The sequence below is a fragment of the Sinohyriopsis cumingii genome, chromosome 16 (assembly GCF_028554795.1).
Source record: "Sinohyriopsis cumingii isolate HCF-2022 chromosome 16, ASM2855479v2, whole genome shotgun sequence".
NCBI lineage: Eukaryota > Metazoa > Mollusca > Bivalvia > Unionida > Unionidae > Sinohyriopsis > Sinohyriopsis cumingii.
In genome coordinates, this window is record NC_142976.1 from 73,506,558 (window position 1) to 73,532,071 (window position 25,514).

At 33.8% G+C, this 25,514-nt stretch overlaps 1 protein-coding gene across 1 annotated transcript in view; it reads left to right on the top strand.

Annotated features, from left to right (window-relative positions):
• The first annotated feature begins 9,181 nt into the window (after nucleotides 1-9,181).
• The window catches only part of LOC149780781 (protein APCDD1-like), a 70,903-nt gene continuing 54,570 nt past the window's right edge, over nucleotides 9,182-25,514 (top strand). The window contains exon 1 of the mRNA XM_089937858.1: nucleotides 9,182-9,974. Within this exon, the coding sequence (XP_089793984.1) occupies nucleotides 9,932-9,974 (43 nt within the window). The 5' untranslated portion in view covers nucleotides 9,182-9,931. The remainder of the gene's footprint in view (nucleotides 9,975-25,514) is intronic.

Consider the following 25,514-nt stretch of genomic DNA (forward strand, 5'->3'; position numbering starts at 1 on the left):
GTTTTAGAAAGGCATTAGATTTGTTGATGGGTTTGGTTATGAGGATGGATCCTGGATAAGTGAAATTGTTTTAAGTTCTATGTACATTCATTTTGTAGATTTTCAAATGATACTAGCAGTCATGCAAACATAAATTTAATATCAGTATGACTTTAATTTACATTAATCTTTTATAAATAATTTTGTGTACGTTCTTATAAAAATAAAATGAATGCAAACACATATGTGAAAAATTTATTGGAAACAATTAAATCCCAATTTCAAAAGTGAAATGAAATTTTGAATTCGATGACTTCACACGTAAGAATGGCAGAAAATGTTATTGCTAGCATATAAAACTACTAAATGTTCAAACCCTGGATTGTTACAGCTTTAACAAATATTACATCTTCTTTTGGATATAAATGTATTTCTCAAAGGAATTAGAATTATTCCCAACTAGCCCTGTTCATTATTTGTGTTGAATGAAGAGACAATATCATAATTTGGTGTCTTGTCAGTAACAAAGACATTTTAAAATCATTCTTTACAATGAATAATAACAGTGCATGTAGTCACACAAATAACGTTAATTTTCAAACAGTAAGTATCATCTTTGGAATTAAAAATACAACTCCGACAGATAATGTATTTAAATTAAAAATTATACGAGCAAAACTTTTCTTCTGAAATGCAGATTTGATAGACTGATTTTGTATCAGTTCAAAAAGATTGAAACTTTAAAATTTTATGTTGAAAAAATTATAGAAACTGTAAATGGGCACATTTGTCAAAGGATGGTTATTGTACAAAGAATTAACAGTCACAGAATATTTATTTGTTCTCAGTTCATGCCTTTGAACTTCCCCTGTGCTGGCTAAATTTGCACACTGACACACCGCTCCGGTGGCCTACGTAGTTAAAAGGTCTGATCCGAGTGCGGGAGGTCGCAGGTTCGAACCCCGGCCGAGTCATACAAAAGACTTATAAAAAATGGTACTAATAGCTGCCTCTTAAGGTGCTCAGCATTAAGAGTATAATGTTAGAACTGGTCGTCCTGGTGTCAGGATAATGTGACTGGGTGGGACATGATGCTATATGTCTGTGGCATGATGCCCCAGTGCTAGACATCACTATAAACTTCCACACTGCAGACATCGTAGCGATATGCCTTAAGAACTGTTAAAGCTACATTAAAAATCCAAATCACACACATACATGCGCACATGGACGATCAAACATTTGCTGTCTAATGTAGACTACGTTGTAAGCAAAGATAGAATCTGATACATATTATTATTATTATTATTATTATTATTATTATTATTATAGCTATATAATAACAATAAAGTCTTTTCTTTCATATTTTCATTTTTTGTGCTTAACTTGTAACTTATAATGACACAAGATAATTTTCAAGAACTGTTTGCATCCTTTGTCTCATTTAAAAGTAGCTGAAATATTTTTCGAATATTTAATTTATTACATATAGCTGTCTTCTTCTATCAATACAACTTTAAAAGTTTTACAAATATGAAGGAAATGTGTCTATTTATACCCGTTAAGATCTCGAGCTGTGCGTGCATAGCTCCGATTGAAATAAATAGTCATTGTGATAAATACGCCTGACCTGTTTCAATAATAGTTGCCTAATAACCAAACTGACTCGCATTCCAAAAGGTGCATGAAACAAAGGTTGGACAGGCAAATGAAATATATATATATAAAAAACACAAACACAAACACAAAATACACAATAAAACAACAACAAAAAACCGATTTTTTTTAAAAACATAAACAAGAGAAAAACAACTATATTTTTGGCATAATGTTAAATTCAATGAAGTCATATTATCTAAATGATAATACTAAATACTACTACAAAATACTAATACTAAATACTAATACTAATACTAAATACCAAATAATAAACACTTATACTAAATACTAATACTAAATAATAATAATTAATACTAATACTAATACTAAATACTAATGCTAAATACTGATACAAAATACTAATAATAAATACTAATACTAATACTAAATACTAATACTAAATACTTAATACTAAACACTTATACTAAATACTAATGCTACATACTAATACTAAATATTACTAAATACGATTTATTTAACGAGGACATGGAAATATACTTGCTGTTTTTCCTCGGAGTCAGCGTCTTGGCGTCCCACAGAAACCCAGACTAATTAATTATACCAGGGAACTATTTTAAACCCCTGAATTCCGTCTGGGAACACACACCCTCTGGATCACTCCCATCGAAATCATAAAGTTCTCCTCAATCCGCCTTTTTAATTACTATTCCGAAAAGTATCATTTTATGACACCTGTTTCAAATGAACTACAATTTCCTAAGATGTTCTCTTGGTACATATTATATGTGGACATTTTATCACTACGAAATCTCGTTAACATTGCACTACGGTCTATTCTTAAATGTTAGCCAAGCGGGTCCTAATTAAAATTCAATTCGTTCCCCAAGCATAGCAGATTCTATCTCTATCAGTCGACACTTTATTGCGAGACTAGCCAATATATAACTCGTAATGGGTACGTGTCATGCTGACCACGAAAGAATATATTAGTAATACTAATACTAAAAACTAAATGCTCATGCCATATAATAATGCTAAATACTAAATACTAATACTAAATACTAATACTATTACTACTACTAATACTAAATACTAAATACTAAATATTAATACTAATACTAATTATAATACTAAATACTAATATTAAATACTAATACTAAATGCTAATACTAATCCTAAATGCTAATACTAAATGCAAATACTAATTATTAATACTAAATACTAATACTAAAACTAAATACTAATAATAATACTAATACACATACTCATGCTAATTACTAATACTAAATACTAATACTAAAACTAAATACTAATACTAAAACTAAATACTAAATACTAATATTAACACTAAAAACTAATTCAAAAGCTAAATACAAATAATAATACTAATAATGTTACTACTACTAATGCTAATACTAAGTACTAATACTAAATACTAAAACTAATACTAAATAATAATACTAAATACTAAAACTAAATACTAATACTAAATACTAATACTAACACTAAATACTAATTCAAAAACTAAATACTAATACTAAATACAAATACTAATACTAATAATAGTCCTGCTACTAATACTAAGTACTAATACTAAATACTAAAACTAATACTAAATAATAATACTAAATACTAATACTTATTACTAATACTAAATGTTAATACTAATACTAAATACTGATACTAAATACTAATATTAAATACTAAATACTAATACTAAATACTAATACTAAATGTTAATACTTATACTAAATAATAATACCAAATGCAAATACTAATTACTAATAATGAATATTAGTACTAATAATAAATAATAATACTAAAACTAAATACCATTGCTAAATACTAATACTAAAAACTAATGATAATACTAAATGCTAATTATAATACTTAATACTAATAATAACTACTAATACTAAATAATAATACTAATACTAACTACTAATACTAAACACTAATAATAATACTAAATAATAATGCTAAATACTATACCAAATACTATTACTAATGCTAAATACTAATGCTAAATATTAATACTAAATACTAATACTAAATTCTAAATACTAATTCTAAATACTAATACTAAATACAAATACTAATACCAAATACTAAACACTTATACTAAATACTAATACTAATGCTAAATACTAATACTAATACTAAATACAACTGATTATACTAAATACTAAATACTAATACTATAACAAAATACTAAAACCTAATACTAAATACGCATGATAGTACTAAATACTGATACTAAATACTAAAGCTAAATAATAATACTAAATGCTAAATACTAATAATAATACTAGATACTAAATACTATTATTAAACATTAATTCTCATAATTTGCAAGCGGCCCTCTTTACTACAATAATGAAAGAAAGAAAAAACTATATAAGCCACACGAGATGATGAGCAAAACTGATTGGGAAAAATACGTTATCTGTCAGCTGAATATATACAATATCCAGCTGTCAAAAGACAAGTAGATATTGATATTTCATACATCCTTAGCCATGAATATGGCAATATTAAAGGAACCTGGTGCGTGCCAGAGTCATTAAATATACCCAAAAAAGACGAAGATAATGGACTGATCCACGCATTCAAACAACAGGAAGCTAAATGGGACCTAAAATGCCGGGACAAATTCAACAACACAATAAGCATGCATCTAGCAATTTATAAAAAGGCACGCTCCTACTGATGACGAGAATAAGACTGGGGCAATCAGGAAGACAAACACGTTATAGTAGTGGTGTTGCATCATCTGCATCTCAAGAAATATGTTCTTCTAATTATGTTGATGAGACGGCAGATTGTCTGTCCAACGCAACAACATTCGAAATATACGATCGCGTCAGAATGTGCACGGGTCTTAAAAAGATACACTGTTATTTTCCAAGCTTAGTGGCAGCAGTTAGAGCAAACCTTGTTAGGTTCTGAAAAAAATTATAAATGGGATTGTATTGTCAGAGCTGGTGGTGTTTAAATAGGATACTAGAAATAATGGTGACGATAGAGCACCAACGTCCATCCTGGCTGAACTTCGCGCAATGTCTCTCGGAAAACATGTCTACATGATCTTTGCTAGGTAGCTTACTATAATTTAAGCACGAGACCTGATCTTGTTTACAATTTAGAATGTTCTGGAAAGAAATGTATGACCTTCATCCTGGTCCTCGTATTGTTTCTTAAGGTTTTATATTAATTAGAAATATTTATTAACATCTAATGTGGAGTCATTATTTTAGTTGTGTTCTTTTTTAATTTGAGAGAATTTATTATTTACTTTATTCATTTGAATTACAAAGTATTTATTAATACATTCAGACTACATTAATTTGGGAATTCATTTAAAGACATTTTGGATTATAGAATTGTGATACATCAGGTCTATTAGCACATCAACACTATTCCAGGCTACAGGTACATGAGTACATTCAGGATTGGAATTCATTTGGTACATCACTGATATTCATTTGGAACTCTATACTTTTTACATTGTGATATAACGTATCGGACTATTTATGATTTAAATCACAATACTGTAAATTCTTTTTAAATGTTAAAATGTATGAATTTAAAATGAATAAACTCAACAATAATTACAAACATACATCAATGAACACATCTTATGTAATCGAGATTAACCTTGTGCTTTATTCGAGATTCGCACCTTCCTATGCAGCTGAATCTCTCTCTTTCCGCTTCCTCAACTTTCCGACACTCGTCCTTAAGACGATTTATTTAACGAGGACATGGAAATATACTTACTGTGTCTCCTCGGAGTCAGCGTCTTGGCGCCCCACAGAAACTCAGACTACTTAATTATACCAGGGGAACTATTTTAAACCCCTGAATTCCGTCTGGGAACACACACCCTCTGGATCACTCCCATCGAAATCATAAAGTTCTCCTCAATCCGCCTTTTTTAATTACTATTCCGAAAAGTATCATTTTATGACACCTGTTTCAAATGAACTACAATTTCCTAAGATGTTCTCTTGGTACATATTACATGTGGACATTTTATCACTATGACCTCGCGTTAACATTGCACTACGGTCTATTCTTAACTGTTAGCCAAGCGGGTCCTAATTAAATTTCAATTTGTTCCCCAAGCATAGCAGATTCTATCTCTATCAGTCGACACTTTATTGCGAGACTAGCCAATATATAACTCGTAATGGGTACGTGTCATGCTGACCACGAAAGAACATACTGTGAAATTTACACTACATACAGGTTATTTTACAGAACTCTACCCCTACATTTGCTTGACATCTTTTTGATCGATATTAATGTTTTGGTCTTTATATAACTCTTGAAAAAACAGGTAGTTTGGATAGGAAGTAGAATATGTAGCAACAAGAAATACTGTCCAAAATATAACTTAACTGGGGTTGTACTAAGTTTGTTATCTTAGGTTTAAAGTGTTCAACGGAGGAAAGAATGACAACTCTTAATTATCCAACTAAAACTCGCCAAATGAAGAATCTGCTAATTTAGTGGAATATGATGTTTTTAGCTTCGTTTGCAACGATATCTGAGATGAAGAGTTTAGACTGATAAATGTAGATGTAGTCATATAAATAGTTTAGAATTCACAACATAAATAGTATTTTTGGAATTAAAACTCAGGCTGATGATATAATTCATCTGATAACTCTATAAGCAAAACTATATATTTATAGGTGTAGATTTAATTAGAGACGTGCCAAGTTTACTTCCGTTCAGAAAGATTTATGTCAGTTAACTTCTATATAGAAAAGTACGGAGCTTACAGAGTGTGCATGGGAAAAGTCTGACAAAAGATGGTCGTAATACAAGCATTCAATAGTCATACATTATTTTCTTCGAAGTATGTGCATGTATGGGTGTACATACATAAATATATGTGTGTGTATATGAGAATGATATTTGTATGGGAATGATCATATATGTATATATTTATATATGCATGTGTGAATGTATATGCCTAAATTTGTATACTCCCATGTGTTTTGTTTAAATAAAGTTTTTCCATATAGAATGATATATTATCTTCAAAATATATATTTAAACAATATTTCTTTTACTATTCTCCATTTTCGTTTTCTTTTCTTAACTTCTTTCCTTTCATTTTAAAGTGACCAAAATAATTGTCTAGTTATATATTAATTTTTGTCTTGTGGTTGAAATATTGTACCAATATTTACGTATTACAAGTATGCATCGTCGGTTCTTTATGTCAATAAAATCTTTAAAGAAAAATATTTGCACATTTGCTTTATGATACAAACTTATCCAAAACAGAAAGGAAACAGTGTTTATGGGCTGTACGGTGCTTGATGTACGATGTTTAAGGACTGTACGGTATTTAAGGGCTGTACGATGTTTATGGGCTATAATATTTAATGAAGTGAAAGTTATAAGTACTTAGTAATTGACCTCGTCAAATAAACAACACATCGGCTTCTAATCGATTCAAAACAGCAATGACGTCAATAATACATAATAAGGAAAAAACTATTTGGCGCTTATTGGTCTAAATGCCTCTCTGTTCATGATAACTACTTAGGCGCTGATTGGTCCAAATGCTGCCGTGTTCATGATAACTACTTAGGCGCTGATTTGCCCAAATGCTGCCGTGTTCATGATAACTACATAGGTGTTGATTGGTCCAAATGCTGCCGTGTTCATGATAACTAATTAGGCGCTGATTGGTCCAAATGATGCCGTGTTCATGATAACTACATAGGCGCTCATTTGTCTCACTGTTTTCCTGTCCATGTAACAAAACGAGTTAATAAGTACGCGAGTGACAAAAATACGATATTCCACCAAAAACAGTGTGTATCTTATTCTTTCGTGTAAAACTTTCATTACGTTTCTCACACATAACTATCAAATGTACAGTATTATAACTCACGGTCGAATTATATTAAACGTCTTTAATATATTTTTTTATACATAAAACTTCGGTTGTTTCTTAGAAGCGAAATGGCGACAATGACTACTCCAGGTAGGTAAACTTATGACCACTGTGACATAAAATGGCTGCTACATCTTTAGTGTGTGTGTGTGTGTGTGTGTGTGTGTGTGTGTGTGATTTGGATTTTTAACGTATCTTTAACAATTTTTTAGTCATATCGCTACGATGTCTGCAGTGTGGAAGTGTATAGTGATGTCTAGCATTGGGGCATCATGCCGCAGACATGTAGCATTATGCCCCACCCAGTCACATTATCCTGACACCATGCCAACCAGTCCTAACACTAGCCTCTTAATGCTGAGCGCCAAGCGAGACAGCTGTTAGTACCATTTTTATAAGTTTTTGGTATTACTCGGCCGGGGCTCTGAGGCGGAAGCTCTAACCGCTAGGCTACCAGAGCACTCTGACTTTACTGAAAAGGATCTATAATGTACATTAAAAAGGAATCAAATTCCACCACCATAACCACCCTCTCATTGGACCTTATTTTCTCGAAAAACGTCCTTGTCTTTGTATTTTGTTGCAAATAAGTAGAACCGCGTCTCACTTTAGTTGTTGTGTTTTGCAGTTGTTCAAAAAACCGCATTCGTGCTTGGTGAAAAGCAGGGACGTGGGGGGGGGGGGGATTTGCCCACCCTGAATTTGCATGTGCTGTAAAATTGTTGTAGCCTATATACGAAAATTAACAAGCCCGTCAAGTTCTCCGCCTCCCCCGAAAAAAGTTGAAATGACGTCCCTGGTGAAAAGTTTATCACAAACTTAGACTGGGGTTGATGAACTGTGAAAGGTTATCTGTATACCAATGTTTTCTACGCATACTACGAAGAGGGTGTTTTCTCACAGGTCCGCCATCTGTGTTGTATATAGATGGTCTCTGACTTCCGTAACATGATTTTTTTTTCTCTTTATAAACAGCAAATTGCGGATTAGAATTGTCAAAAATTATACAAAGGGGTGTACAGATACTGTTTCAAATTGAAGAATTTGTCCGTAACATTGCAAAGATCAATTAAATTTATTATAAGTTATCAAGATTAATTTAAGTATAATTATTTTACCACCACTTCTCTCACACACAAAATAAGTATAATAAGAACATAAAGAAAACCAAAAACAAAAAATAATTGCATAAATAAAACTAAGTCAAATCAGTTTCATCCATAGGAACAGAATATTTCGGAAAAGTTAATACAAAAACGCATAATTCTAAATTCAAAAAAAAAATCCTTGTGACGAGTAATATAAAATATGTTTTCTTTGAACCTGAAATATGATAACAATAAAAATATAAAGCGACACACTGAGGTGAGCGGAGATTACATGTTACTTGTGCCAGTTGTTTTGTACTATGTTGTATTCGAGGTCTCCATTATTTACCCTATACAGTTGCTCTCTTTTACGTCCACAGTCACAATTAATCTGTTGGTGGGCGTCTGTCCCTACCGTAGTCTCGTAAATGGACTATGTCAATCATGCGCTCGGGGGAACGTCTGATTAAAGACATTGGTTCTGCTGATTCGCCAGGACCACCTTTTATACCGCTTCTATTTACTTCATTACGACTCCAGTTACACACGCGCTAATATACTGGGGCTTCGAATACCGGAGGATTATACAAATTGTCGTTAAGTTCATAATGTTTGTTGCGGAACGCAACGAGAGCACGGATAAACATTAGAAGCGAACGTCGTGCACTGATGCGGATTATGATTTGTGTTGATTACTGTTAACTGAAAAAAGAAAACAGCTATTTTATTAAAAGGGGAAATATTCCGCTATATTCGTTAATAACAACTGATGTCAACATCTTAAGCATAAGTGAACGTCAACATATAACTGTGTGTAGATCGTGCCCAGGTGTAGTATCTGGTCAAAGTATGTTTGCCTTTTCACATTCCTGAGTAAAAAAGTGTTGGATTAACAAAAAAAAACGTATCGGTTATCAAATCTCACCTTACACCTTGGGGTTCGTCTATGGAAGAAATTTCAGCGCTCTACAGAGATGAAGGAATTCGCAGTTTAAAATATATCGTCTAGTTCCATTCTTGTATCCATTTGTTTTCTTCTTGCTTCAATTAATTTCGAATTGAAGAATTAAGTTTTTGTCGAGCGTAAGTTTTAATTGTAGCGACTTCAAAACGTGAAAATGAGATGGGTCCAGCAGATTGAAAAATAATCAAAACAATTTTCGAATTCCCCATAGATGAAGTTTAATTCGCTTTATGGATATGTATGTAAATGGCTGACAGTGTGTACATGTATCAGATAAATTGTTATAAGTAGCTATCTAAACTCTTGCAATCGGAAGTTAGAAAGGACACCTCCGTGGTTCAGCAATACAAGGAATCCGTCATGTCCAATCTGCAGCTCCGGACTTGTTTGATCTGGCTTACCGGTAAGTCACGTATGTTTGACATAAATCTGCACTTGTATATTTCTGTAGATAAAAGGGGTAAAATGATTTATGGAATGAAGGTTCGTAAGTACGTATTTGTATGATGTTCTAGAGAAAAACAAAGGAAAATCACCTTGTGAGGAAGTAAACATTCCTCGCATGTTCACTGTCTTTCGTTCCAAACAGTTTGTATGCACCATCGTCACGAAATGCATTACTATATACCAAAGACAATATGGTTTGTGGTTGGGGAGAGGATGTCTTGCTACACATCAACACTTTGAAGGTTATGTTTTGTCCTCGGCAATTTGAGTACCGTGAATGCAGTCTTCAGTTCACGGCTTTCCATGTCATTTAAATTTTGTATAGGAATAGTTTGTGGTGATTTATATATTTAATTATATATGATAGCTGATGCAGCTGATATTGTGTACATTGTTGCGCAGAGCACGAAAACATATTCAATAACCGGGACGTGAATTGTGTGTGTGTGTGTGTGTGTGTGTGTGTGTGAGAGAGAGAGAGAGAGAGAGAGAGAACTATTACGAACTTTACCAGGTGAAAAGACATATTTTACTTCCCGCTCGTGTCATTTCAATTTTTAAATAATGAGAATGCATAGCTTAACCACGAAGATTCAATCTTCCAGTGACATATAAGAATATAATGCAGTAAGTCGTAAAATAGTAGACATCCTTGGATGAAGCGTGCATTTCAATATTTCTTTAAATTTTTGTAACACTTCTTAGCGCGTGCCTTCAAACACGGTGTTCTTGCTTGGTATGAAGTGTACAACTTTCCAAATTAATTTTATATTATTTATATAAAGAAACACTCTCCGTCCCACTTCGGGGATATGATTATATCGTATATTTTGCCTGACAGAGAAGATTTAGCTATCAGATAAAGTAGCTCATCGAATTTTGACAGTAAAGATCTCCTTGAATACTTGTATCCCTTTATCTGTTTATTTTCAATTATTTTGACAGTCACTTGCGCGTTCGTGGAAGTAATATCCCGCCTCTAACCCGTGAAAATCTTTTACAGTCAACCCTTTCGATAAAAGCTGTGTATATCTTCAGCTGCATCTATGTTTGTTTTTCGACGATGAGATATTAAAGGAATCTCGTGCTTTTCAAATAAAGCGGACATCTATCAATCGGTACCAAGGCTTTTAACTCACAAAGAGCACGTATCGCGTAAAATCCCTCTTTACCGCCAAGTATAACTGGCATATGTTAAGTAAAGTCCCTTGTTATATTATAGCATAATTAGCAAAAATCTTCGTAAAGTCCCTTGTTATATTATAGCATAATTAGCAAAAATCTTCGTAAAGTCCCTTGATATATTATAGCATAATTAGCAAAAATCTTCGTAAAGTCCCTTGTTATATTATAGCATAATTAGCAAAAATCTTCGTAAAGTCCCTTGTTACAGTAAAATATAACAACCTTTCACAAGAGTTCCATTTTAAAGTGATTTCGTATCTCACTTCTGTCCGCGTGGGTTCGAGCCTCGATCTCGGCCAAACTGTGCATGTGAGAAAGCTTGCCAATGGCTTCCCTTGGGTTGATGATTCTTACAAGGGTTTTCCCGTGATCTTCCTCTCCCAAATATACTGGCCGCCACGTATAGCCTAGCATGTGCTGAAAAATGGCGTTAAACCCACAACGTCAACAAAAATAACAAGAACAACGACAAAATGATTTCATCATCATCATCGTAAAAAAAAAACATAGAAGTCTGCACCGTGTGAGTGTTGAGCGATATATCCAATTCCATTCCATTACAGTAACAAATTTTGAAGCCAGAACCTTATAAGGGCTAAGTTAGTGTTTGTTGTATACAGGCCATAAACAACAAAACAGCATATTCAGTATGAACACTGTCTAGAATGTAGTTCTATATTTTTCAAAGGTTCTGACTGTGTTGTCACGGTGGATGTGGTTGGCCTGCCAGATACACAGTAATGGGTTCTGTGTTAGAAATCCAGCACAGACCAGTCGCTATTGACAGCCTTTGCATGATTTTGGGAAGGCACTTTATTCAATTGCCACCACATTAAATAGTCATTCATGTAATGGTGTGCCGTTAAACACTAATCTATGAATGAAACACACGAACCAGCTCTACTGGAACGTGTATGTTTTTGTTTTTTTTTTTGTTATCTGTTAGCGGTGCTAGTATTCATAATTGTCTAGATGTAAAACAAACATTTGGCTGATTAATTTGATGAAAAGGGAATCTTTTAACGTTGGTGTAAGCATTACATATTAAACTGACGATAACGTGAAAAATATTGAGTGTTGCATCTATTTTCATTGATCAGCCATTATGATAGTTCCCGGAATTACAGGACCGTCCAAACAAAAAGAAAAGAAGCTTACTATCTAAAATAGGATAATTTCATAAGCAAACACAAACTATCTGTTGTTTTGCTTTTAAATAATTGCCTTTTTTAAGATATTTTTACCCAAGAAACAGAATCGCTCTCAGTGATTTCAGATCACGTACATATATTTTTGTCCATTTTCTTTTTTTTTAAATGTCCGACTAAACTGGCGTTATATCTTTGTTTAAATGTGTAATCATTAAACTCTTTTTTTGTCGTAAGCGAACATTAGCAGTTATTAGCCACAAATTCGATTTTATGTGAAGTTACATTGATATGGTTAATCATTCATTGTGAATATTTCTTTATTTAGACTCAATTTTAAATTTGGCAACTTTCATTTCGATTGTTTTTTCCTTAAGCATATCTTAATAAGGAATTTTGGTGAAATCGAAAACCAATCCTATTTGTTTCGTTTGTATAATATTTAATAGCTATGATAAGCATAGGATGCGTAATAGTATGGATTAATATTTTGATGTAGGTCTGAGAAAAAGGACAGGCTGCTTGTACCAAGCTCTCTTCTGGGCAATAATAAAATTTAGTCAGCTGGTCGTTACAAACTGATTAAAATTATTAAGAAAAACTATAAATATGAACTAATATTGAATAAGTACGAAATCAAAATACAAATATCGTTTAAGGACAGCAGTATTTGCAAGATATCAAGGATGATTTAATTTTAAAGTCTTTGTATGGACGATAGAAAAGAAATAAACCCTGCAAAATTATATTCCTAGCATTATTGTTTTCAAACACGAACACATACAGACATTACTTATGGGTGGACAGGGTCAGCCCACACCAAATACATCTTTAGATATAAACAGGGTGTCACTTCCAAGTCCTAACCAGCTCTATGTGCTGGATGGGGCTAAGGAGTGTCAACAATAAGTTGATTTGCATTTGGGTGTCAAGTCGATTTGCACTTGGGTGTCTAAAATCATTTGCATTTGGGTGTCTAGTTGATTTGTACTTGGGAGTCAAGTTGATTTGCATTTGGGTGTCTAAGTTGATTTGCACTTGGGTGTCAAGTTGATTTGCATTTGGGTGTACAAGTTGATTTGCATTTGGGTATCAAGTTGATTTGCACTTGGGGGTCAAATTGATTTGCACTTGGGTGTCTAAGATGATTTGCATTTGGGTGTCTAAGATGATTTGCATTTGGGTGTCTAAGTTGATTTGCATTTGGGTGTCTAAGTTGATTTGCATTTGGGTGTCTAAGTTGATTTGCATTTGGGTGTCTAAGTTGATTTGCGTTTGAGTGTGTAAGTTGATTTCCATTTGAGTATCAAGTTGATTTGCACTTGGGTGTCTAAGTTGATTTGCATTTGGAGGTCTAAGCTGATTTGCATTTGGATTTCAAGTAGATTTGCGTTTGTTTCTAAGCTGATTTGCACTTGGGCGTTTAAATAGATTTGCATTTGGGTGTTTAAATAGATCTGCATTTGGGTGTTTAAATAGATTTGCATTTTGTGCTGTATTTGGTACATTTATGAACATAATTATCAGAATATACAATATCGCCGCATAATGCACTAGAATTAGATGAGCTAAATTTATATTTTTAAAAAACTGTGGTCTCATAATTGTCGCCTATTTTGCATTCACTTCGCTTGTCATACGCTCACCTGTATGTCATGTTGTTTCGATCATTAAAACCTTAATGACGAGTGGACTACATTTACGCAACTGTGGCTAAAAAATAGTCCTTGACTAATGTCTAAACTGTTTGTTCACAGTCAGTGATTGCTTTGTTATTCTTTTATATATATATATATATAACATAATTAGTGTTCATTTGCACTTTTAGAAAGTAGAGAGGCTGCCTGTTGTGTTTAACGATCAATTTAATTACAGCTTGCGTGTTCACCTAAGTGTATTACTGGATAAAGTTTGGCACCTTATAATGCATTTGTAATCTGTGAAGCTTTGTGGTTTTTGCTTATATTAAAAGCTTATTTTGATGAGAGAGTGTGTGTGCCTGTTATGGTGAGAGAGAATGTATGTTTATTTAATGAGAGAGAGAGAGTCATGGACTTATTGTTAGGCTTGAAGTGAAAAGAATACATCCTTACGTTCAGCGCTTGGGGGAGGAAGAAAGAGTGAGATTTGTATGTTTGGAAAAGAGAAATAAAACATACATTTGAGAGGGCGAACGAGAGAGTTTGTGTGTTTGGGTAAGATTGAATGGAACTGTAATTAGATAAGAGCAATCGGTGAATTGAGAGAGAGAGAGAGAGAGAGAGAGTAACTGATGTACATGTGTGTCCTAGCTCAGTCCACATCTAAAATGAAAGATTTTAAATTCTATATACCTGCGTATTTAAAAGAGATGCTGCTTGAATTTGTTACTCATCAACGATGTTCATGCATGTGATGTGCACCATCCCTGATGAGGAATAAAGATATACACCTGTGTTATCGGTTCTTGTATCAGTGCTTAAAAGATGCATTTGTGCAATGCATCTGCTGCGTTCACACTTAGTGATGAATTATGTGTGTGATTACCTTGAAACTTTTCAAAAACAGTTTAATGCATGAAGGTTATGTATAGTCGTTTTGAGTCGGTACGTTTCACCGCTTGCATGAGATTAATACAGAAATTAAACCATTGCAGCGCTAGATGTTATGATTCAAAAGAAATAATCTAATCCCTGACATTAATATCTTTCCTTTATTTCTTATAGCAGCAAGGTTTAAGCTGTTTTCTGAAAAATTTCACCCGCTTAAGGTCCTAGAATTCTTTTCTTTAGGACGGAGTTCAAAGATAAAATATAAACAGTTTTTTTTATTGTTTTTTTAATGCTTCAAACTACTAAATTGCGTGCTTTAGTGATTGATATACAGGCTATACCATTTAACGTATTGCATGACGAAGGTTGCCGTATAAACCTCTGTTATCAAACACTCAATGAGATCAGAACGTGCAGGTTGTCGTATAAACCGGTGTTATCAAACACTCATTGAGACCAGGGCATGCTGGCTGTCGTATAGACCTGTGTTATCACTCATTGAGAAAAGAGAATTCTTAACATCATGTGGGATATGAGTGGCAAGAGATATAGAGTTTAAAGGAATAAAATCTTACAAGGACAAGATCTATGACATTATCGTATATAGAAATTCTTTACCAGTCAGTCCTCTAGGTGATCCTATACACTGAAAGAAAAAGAAGAAAAAAAATTAAAAATAAGAAAAAATGGTATTAAACTGAGATTATATCTAATTGACGTCTTACAGCATTATCGCCAATCTCGATGAAATTGTTTGAATTTGCTAAATTACTATATCCAGTTCTCATTCTGAAAATAAATTGATCTGTGCATTTCATTATAAATTTTTTACATTGAAGAAGCGGATTATTTTCGTTAAATTATTTTTGCAAGTATCATAAATATATTGTAAACACTTATTTTTAGATTTAGTTTTTAATTGTAATGTTTAATTTAAATCACATAAAAGGGCATTCAAAATATTGCAAGAAGTCATTTAAACACAAATACAGGTATTATATATATATATATATATATATATATATATATATATATATATATATATATATATATATATATATATATATATATATATATATATATATATATATATATATATATATATATATATATATATATATATATATGTATGTATGTATATGTATGTATATATATATAGGGATAATACGTCTACGTTGCTTTTTGTTTCCCTTAAAATCACGCATGGAACTAAAAGTATTAAAAATGTATTACCTTTGTTCTTGTTTTGCTGCTGACAGGAAATATGACATCATAAAAAGCTAAACTGATCAAAACCACGACAGTGATTTTAATTAATTTTTGAAATATTATCCTTTATTGTACCTTTTAGTAGGTGATCTTATGGGAAAGAATTCGTTTCAAGCATGTTAACAAGAGATGGCACTTAACCTTTATTTCCTTTTTACGATGTAGGCATAATTGATGACTCGTATAAGATTACGTAGGTTCAAAGGTCAACAGTAAAGCAATCAACCCTCGACCTGGGAACGGAATTAGTATTTCATTCGATGGGCATTAAACGCGACAATTGTTTTATTTGTGTATGAAAATTAAATCGTTGCTTCTTTGACATAAATTTTTTTAAATAAGTTTTCCTTGATTGCTTTTTTTCATACTCTGGGGCTCCTCATACATACATATATACATACATACATACATGCATGTATTTAAAGTTTCATCCAAATTTAAACAGCTGTACTCGATATAGATTTTGCAAATTTCGATCAGTTTATTATTGTTCCACATTTATGACGTTGAATTAAAATGTTCATTATTTCTAGACCAAACAAAAAAAAAAAGAAACAAAGTTTACTTTTAAAGAGGCGACAAAAAGGCTGAAATATATGAAAGGGTCATTAAATGTACCTAAAACTTGAAAAGCATTAGTGTTTGAGGAAGATTGTTGTGGAGGGTGATAACAAAGAAAATGTTCACAGCTAATTTTGACGCATGACACAAACGTCTCGAGATTATAGCATATATGAAGCACATTCAACAGAGAGAATTAAAATTGAATCATCTATTTCAAGCGGTAGTATCGTAATTGATTATCGTAACAAAATCACTCAAAAAACGGTGTGTGTGTCTGTGTGTGTGTGTGTGTGTGTGTGTGTGTGTGTGTGTGGATAATTCAAGATAAACTAGGCAATTTTACATTCGATATAATCTTATTCTTACTCAGCATCTCGATCTGAAACTATTTATAACCGGATGTTTTTTGGGGGAGGGGGTAAATATTAATATATAACATAACTTTATAAAAATTCAAGATATCTGTTATTTTAAAAAAATTTAGCGAGTGCATATTTTTTTTTTACAAAATAATCTAAACTCTAAAATTTGTATTTCTTAATTTGAATACAACGAGTGTGTGTGATTTGGATTTTTAACATAGCTTTTAACAATTTTTCAGTCATTTCGTTACGATGTCTGCAGTGATGTTTAGCACTAGGGCATCATGCCGCAGACATGTAGCATGATGTCCCACCAAGTCACATTATCCTGACACCAGGCCGACCAGCCTAACACTAGCCTCTTAATGCTGAGCGCCAAGCGAGACAGCTGCAAGTACCATTGTCATTAAAAGTCTTTGATATGACACGGCTGGGGTTGAAGCCATCGACCTTCCGCATCCGAGGCGGGAGCTCTGACCACTTAGACCACCTGAGTGGTCTGAATACAACAAAACAAAAATGTACAAAAATAAGCTGGGGGGAGTATACTTTTTTATGACCTTTGCGGTTCTTCCTTTAAAATAAACTTATGTTTCATATACCTTCCAACCTCAAACAATTACAAATGGTTACTTCAAGATGAAATTCATTACCGATTTACATCGTAGGGCAATTTTTTGTCGTTGTACAGAGCAGTTCCGGGTACTGCTAAGGATCAGACTTGCTTAAAATCCAGTTTCATTGATTTGTGTATTTGATGTGAACACTTCAACGACTTAGCTATGTGAGGGTGATATTAGGATTTTGATACAGTGATTATTATTTTTTTTACGTACTTCGCTCAAGGATGCAATCCGATTTATCTTGGTTGGACACAAAGAATGCAAAAAAAAAAAAAAAGAAAGGTCTGGTAGTCACATCGTGAAATATACGTTAAATTCGAAAGAGTTTATCCGGGAGCTTTTTAAAAACAGAAAATAATCAAATGACAGACCATATCTATACAGGATATGCAATTATTCACTCTTTCAATTTAGATATTTGGACATACCTCCGTTTTGGAATGATCTATCTTGATTCCTGATTAAAAAAATGTGTGTGAAGTTGAAGGTAAACTTGAGATTTTGTTTCAACCAATTACTAAGAACTTTGCTTTTGATAAGTTACTGAAGGTTAAAATATTACTTTTGATTGGCTACGGGTTGAAACTCAATCTCGTTATGAGTTTTACAATCTCCTAACCTGCAGTCAGGTTTGAAATAACATTTTCATGCCTAAAATGACGTTTCCATGGAGACATCAATGCAGCCGTCTCAGACTAGCCTCAACGATTTCAAACTCGCGACACCTGGATTTCGATTGAAACGCTTTACCAACTTCAGCGATTTTTCTCGCAGACAAGATACAGGTTAAGTAATTAGAAATGTCGCAGTCGTTTTTGAGAAGTCCTCAAAGTGATTCACGTTCTACTGCCGATAAGAATGTCCAGAAATCCACGCTACATCGAGTTCTTATGTATCGGCGAAGTAATGAAACCAGCTCAGATACTTCTGAAAAATTTCAGCATACCAAATTTGGTAACCATGTATTTTCTAATATGCTTGAACTAATATATTCAAAATATAGGTTTAGCACAAATGCCATTGTCATGACTTTTGCGCTTAAACACGACAGTAATCTATACAAGTAAGTAATCTTTATTGAAGTAATATAGTTCAAAGGCCACAACCACAAACTATGATTACAATAAAAGCAGCAAGTTAAAACAGGATGAGTAATATATCGATTCATATCTATTGTACCACCTATGAAGATCTAGATCTTTACCTTGAACTTAAGAACCTGATATCGTGGATAGATCAATGAACTCGTTTTTAGATGCTGTTCAGATAAAAGATCATTGAACTCGTCTCAAATGCTGTATAGGAAGTTGGAAAATCCATTATTGACCAATAATTTCATTACACATATTGAGCTGTGTACCTCCAACAATACAATAAGCTGTTGGTTACCCAGTCATGTCGATATTAAAAGGGAACGAATTACAGACGGACCTGCAATCCACAAGTATATACGCCCATCTGATTTAAAAGAGAAACAACAATAAAAATGCAGTGATTTTAAATCTGATATAAAAAATTTTACTAAAGTGGCCGGAATCAAGGAATGATGCTGTCAATAACAAACACCTCTTTAGGCAAATGGCCTTCCTCCTGCACAAAAATCCTTAATTACGGAGTCAATGCACGACTTAGAATTGGCCATACCTTACAGCCACTATCAAATAATAAAAGGTGGAGACCCCACTTGAGTACGTTTTTGCAACGAACCCTTTACCGTGAAGCACTTTCTAACAATGTTCCGAACCACGATCGTTACTACAATGGTCAACACATGAAGGAACTTTTTGATACAATAAACGTGTCTTGTACTTTAAAATGTCTTGAAGGAAGTTAACATTTATTTTAAAATATCGCTTGTGTGCAACCTATTGCCTCTTAGTACTTTTAACCAACATGTGTTATCTAAATTATCTTTTATTGCCTAATTACTCTTTATACACCGTTTACATTACCCGCTGATCTGGAACTTTAATCTATTAACGTCATCATCTCTTTGTTTTGTTTTTGTCTTTTTATCGCTCATTCATATGAGACATCTTTTCAATTTCATGCATAAATATTTTATCTTATAACCTTAATTTCGGTGATATATAGCCTTACAGTGCTGGTGCTCCGTAAAACCACTATATATATTTATATCTATCTCTCTCTCTCTCTCTCTCTCTCTCTCTCTCTATATATATATATATATATATATATATATATATATATATATATATATATATATATATATATATATATATATATATATATATATATATATATATGCCAATACAAGCATCCGTTCAGGAGAAGTGTTTATAAGGTTTCGATGCAATCAGTAAGGTAGTTAAGAGGCAGAAGCGTTTACAAAATTAACTAACTGACGGATGCCAAACGGACGCCAGACGATGAACGACATGGCATCTCATAAATCAAACAGCTATAAAAATATTAAAATTTTTTGATCAAATTGTAAAAAAGGTATTGATAGATAATAGATGTCGTCCACGTTCTAGCGAGTGTTATGTCACTTTAGCAGCAATGGTGTAAAGTTCTTCAGAACTTAAGCCGATGATTGGGGAATGTAGAAATTTGTCGCACTCACTAGTTGTTAACAAAGATGGGGTGGGTGTACGACTTCCCCGTGAGTGTTAATATGCCGAGTCAGCGTCAGGCTTGGTATCTAAAAATTACATAAGGAGGGTTTAATTTGAATGTGGTAAAGTGGTCAGGTTATCGCTCAAGATTGAAACTTGGCAATTATTTCTTGTATAGAGCCAAAGGTTCGCACCTGGCCAGCACTAATTGGCTTTTGATTAGTTACACCTGGATATAGAACCCCTTGAATGGGTTCCTTAACGAAAGAATGTTTGCAAAGGCAATAAAACGGTCATTAAACAAGTGATCTAACGCTGTTTCAATTCGATTCTTTAATCTATTGTGCAATTGAGGTTGCGGATAATTTATAGCACCCACTGTATGAACGAAGAGTCCTCACAACGACTTTGGACAGGTGTTTATTGATAACACGTCGGAATCTTTTGAAAGATGTAAGCCTATTTATGCAAACATAAATTATGTAGTCAAAAACGTCTATAGTTTAAATGATGATTGATTGAGGAGGAACCTGGACAAACCGACCTACATGAAGCTACTCGCAAGCTTTCTCACATTTATATTAGAGACTCAAACTCACGCAGACTGTAGAGCACTCGGCCTCCTGAATGTTTCCAGAACATGCCTGGTCTCATATCGGTATAAGCTAAACAGATCGGGGTTAACACCCATATCTCTCTATGTCGGTCTGTCTGTCTCTGTCTCGTCCTACTTTGCAGCAGAGAGATTTCTGAGCCACTATTTCAGGGATATGAGCGTCACTCCAGTCAATAGCTGAACTAAACTTTGCCGTTCTTAAATGATTAAAACATAAAGTTATTTTTTTTCTTTTAAATTCGGATACACTCCAATGTATTTCATTGCATACTGACTCAGAATGAATCAGGGAAGTGCAGGAGTAAAGCAGAGTAAAGCAGATTGTTTATTTCAGAGATGGAGTATTAGAACAATATAACATTTTTAGCCATAGACCTGAAGAGTTCATGTGATGGCCTGTTGTCCATCGTGCGTGCGTCCATTAGCACAATTTTGTTATGACAACTCCTCCTAAACTAATCGGATGATTGCCATGAAACTTTTTAGACACATTCATCGTATAGTCTAGTTAGTCCAAGATGAAACTACTAATATTCGCACATCCAACATGACCGCCACAGCTGCCATCTTGAAACCCTTGTTATCGCTATTCCTCATAAATGGATGATGAAAATCATTTGGACTAGGGGTTCTTACGGTTCTACGTGTGTGTGTGTGTGTGTGTATGTGTGTGCGCGCGCGCGCGCGTGTGCGTGTGTGTGTGTGTGCGTCCGTGCGTGCGTTTTTGTGTGTGTGTGATTTGGACATTAATGTAGCTTTAACAATTTTCATGTCATATCGCTACGAGGTCTGCAGTGTGACACTTTATAGTGATATCTAGTACTTGGTTGTTGTTGTTGTTGTTGGGTTTAACGCCATATTTCAGCACACGATAGGCTATGCATGGCGGCCAGTATTAATGGTGGAGGAAGAACCCGGGAAAACTCCGGGAAGAACCACCGACCCACGAGAAGCTACTGGCAAGCTTTCTCACATACCCACGTTAACCGAATCCTAGACTCGAACCCACGCAGACAGAGGTGAGATGGCAGTGATCCGTAACGGAGAGCGCTTTAGACCACTCGGCCACTCGGGGCCCCATCTAGTACTTGGACATCATGACGCAGACATGTAGCATCATTTCCCACGCAATCACATTATCCTGACACCTGGCCCGCCAGTCCTAACATTAACCTCTTAATGCTGAGCGTCAAGCGAGGCAGCTGCTAGTACCGATTTTATGTCTTGGTATGACTCGAACCCGCGACCAAGGCGGACGCTCTAACCACTAAGCCACGGGAGCGGTCAGTCACTAGAGTGATAATGAATAACCTTTAATATGGCCACCATGGTGGTCATCTTTAACTTATTGCTATCTCTGCTAACAAATGGATGGCATATCAACTTAGGATTATTACCAATAGACTTCTTTTGATATCTAGCTGGTTCTAAATGAAAATGGTGCCATTCGTACATCCTATATTGCTGCCATGATGACTGTAATGAAAATCGTGTGGTCACTGCTCCTTCTGAATGGATGATCATTATGAAGTGACGTTTTCACCAACAGACTTAAAATTATCCCATCTTTTTCGTAAGCGAAAATGGTGGCAAGTCAATATCCAGTATGTATACCACAGCAGCTAATTTGAAGATCTTGTTATTGCTGAAGAATAAAAGAGATGGTCTAAACACTCAGCAGGTAAAAGGAAAGATAATGTTCTTTGCTTGAATTCCTGGAAATTCGTTTCGCCGATAGAGACAATCTCTTCAACGGATTCTTGTTCATTTGTTGATTTTGTTGGTTGTTTCATAAAAATTGAATCAAAGTCTTATTCGGATGGTTAAACCAAAGCAACTTGGAAAACTTTTAGGATTGAATCAGAATTTACATACGACGTTCCCTGAAAAGTTCTTAAAGGAAAAACGTCGAAGAAAATAGCAAAACGAAGACAATCGCGTTATATATTTTTCCTCCGTTTGTGTATTTATTTACAATGTCGGTTATGAGAAACAGTTAAGCCACTCTCTTCCTGTTTTGACAGCTAAATGCATGATGAACGATAACTTGTCAGTGGAGGATGTTATTCTGAGTAAACTGTGTTCGGCTTCCATTTTAGACATGGCCACTCGTCAAGTTCGGCTTATGTTTTAGACATGGCCACTCGTCATTTACCGCTTGATCCCATAAATATTCAGCTAACAGGTGAACAAGTACAAAATCCACATCGAAGGTTTCACGAGCCATTTTGAGAAGAAAAAAAAAAAAAAAGATTCGTTCGTTTCTTACATTCAGCTAATTAAAAGCTCAGATTTTTTCAGACTAATCGATAGAAAGACCTACGCAGATCGTCAACCCGCCATTTTCCTTGTGATATCAAAATGGATACGAAGTCTATACTCCTTGCAATATCAAAATGGATATGAAGTCTGTACAGTCGTTGTTTAAGAGAAGTTATGAAATAAGCCGCCGAAGCATATCTCTTACAACAACGTTGAAATACTTAACACTGTTACACATGTACGTCCGAATACAATGCTACTTACGGGCCATTGTATAAATTTCTCAATGGTTTTCATATGAAAATAATTGCATATCGTTATGGCTTATTTGTATGGCGAAGAGATGTTGCTTATCACAAGTGCTAAGGGATTTATTTTTTTCCAAAGTGCGAACGGATTTCTTCACCTTTGGTGTAGAGTCCGCATAATCGTTGCGTTTTGACGCTATAAACTAATGAATCTGTGATTATAGTGAACATATAAGACAACACAAATTGTTAAAGTTTAGCACCTTATTAATTGTTTGAACAACTGTACGTGTCAGAATCTTATTCTACTGCAATCCTTTTGCAAAATGAAAATCTTTTCTTATCCTTAAACGAAAACAGGGTTTTCCCCCGTTCCATTCTAGGTGTATTATTGAAACTGCATTTAAGATATATTTTGCATTTTATTCCATGTGTGCTTGTATACTAGATGTAGTATGATTTTCTACTGGTCTATATAGACTCAATTAATGTGTACACTAAACGTGGCATAAATTTATAATGATGTATAGAATCATTTAAAACGTATAGTGCGATACAAACCAAACCAAATGTGAAAGTTACAAGAACAAAAAGCAAGAAAAGAACATCACACCCACCCACTCCCAAAAAAAACCCATTGCAACAAAGTTTTAGTTTTCAAAGTAAAACCAACTTTTCAAAAACAAAATATCAATATCTTTTTAACACGATATGTGTCGGTATATATATAATTTCTCGAAATGTTTCATATTGTTTATGCGCCTTGTATTTTTCATATCATAAAAAATGACAAAATAAAATCGATATGCTTTCATTAAATGGCCGTAGAAACCACAGTGCCATGTCAAGTACGTTGTCTTCTTTGACAGTTACTGAATATACTAAACTATTCAAACACGCAGTCTGAAACTTTTGTAAGTTTACAAAACAGAGAAGCACTGTTTGATAACAAAACGTTAGCCTATCAGTACACGTATAACCGCTCCGAGCTCGAAATCAAAAACATACATAGTATAACAAACACTCAAGTGAAGAAGAAAAAAAACAACATACTAAAGAATATTTCCTACTTTAGGTCTTGTCTAAATGAAGATATATAATGGAGAGCTGGGTCAAGAGTTGACTAAGATGAATACATGGGATCAGAGTGACATGGGTATTTGGTCGATTGTTTATGGAGCACAACAAACCATTAATCATGGAGAAGGCTTGAGGACCGAACAGTTACAGCAAACATACCCCATAAAGTGGGCTTAATACAAAGTTTGTTGTGTTTGGCTGGGGTACGGATTTCAAGTAGGATCACTTGGAATAAAGCTTGCTTTCGAAACCGGTTAGACAACCGCTTCGATGGACAAGATATGGGTGATCCCTGATTAATACAATAGATTGGTTATGGTCTCTTTCTCGAGAAGAGTTTCGTAGTAGTTTTCATTTAAATGCTGTCATCAAGTGACAGTTCGCAACAGTCAAGCTATAAACAGTTACTGAATATTTATACAGGCAGTTTATATTGGTACACTGAAGTGATCTTTTAAACAAATAATGTACAATAAATTACAATGATTGAACACAAAATGTCAAAAAATAACTCAGAAAATTCAAAAAGGAAAACGTATTCATATTGCAAAAATGTAATAATTAAGGATAATACGAATGGATTTAACAAAAAAATTAAATTAAATTTCCGTTACGTGAAAAATCTGAATATAGTTTTAGATCAACAAAGGGATAGCTGGTTAATGAGTGTTTACAAATAGCGTGAGAAAGACCGTACCAGTAGTAGAAATAATCAGCAAGTATACTGTTCTAAGGGTTTTATAAACCATATCGGATGCGTGAAAGATGTAAAATGCATTGCCATATTGCAAGAAATAGAATACATGATTATTTACTTTGGGCTTTTGTATAGGGGGACAAAAAAAGAACAAGGAGAGGCGGAAAATAACACAAATAATGTAAGTAATCTGGTTAGAAGTCGCTGGGATTTCTACTGGCTTTTATAATCCCTTTACAGAGCCCAAAAGGGCGTACTCTGTAATGACCTTGATAAATTTAAGGTCATTAATTCTTAAATATTCACACACATTCACGGGAACATTGACAACA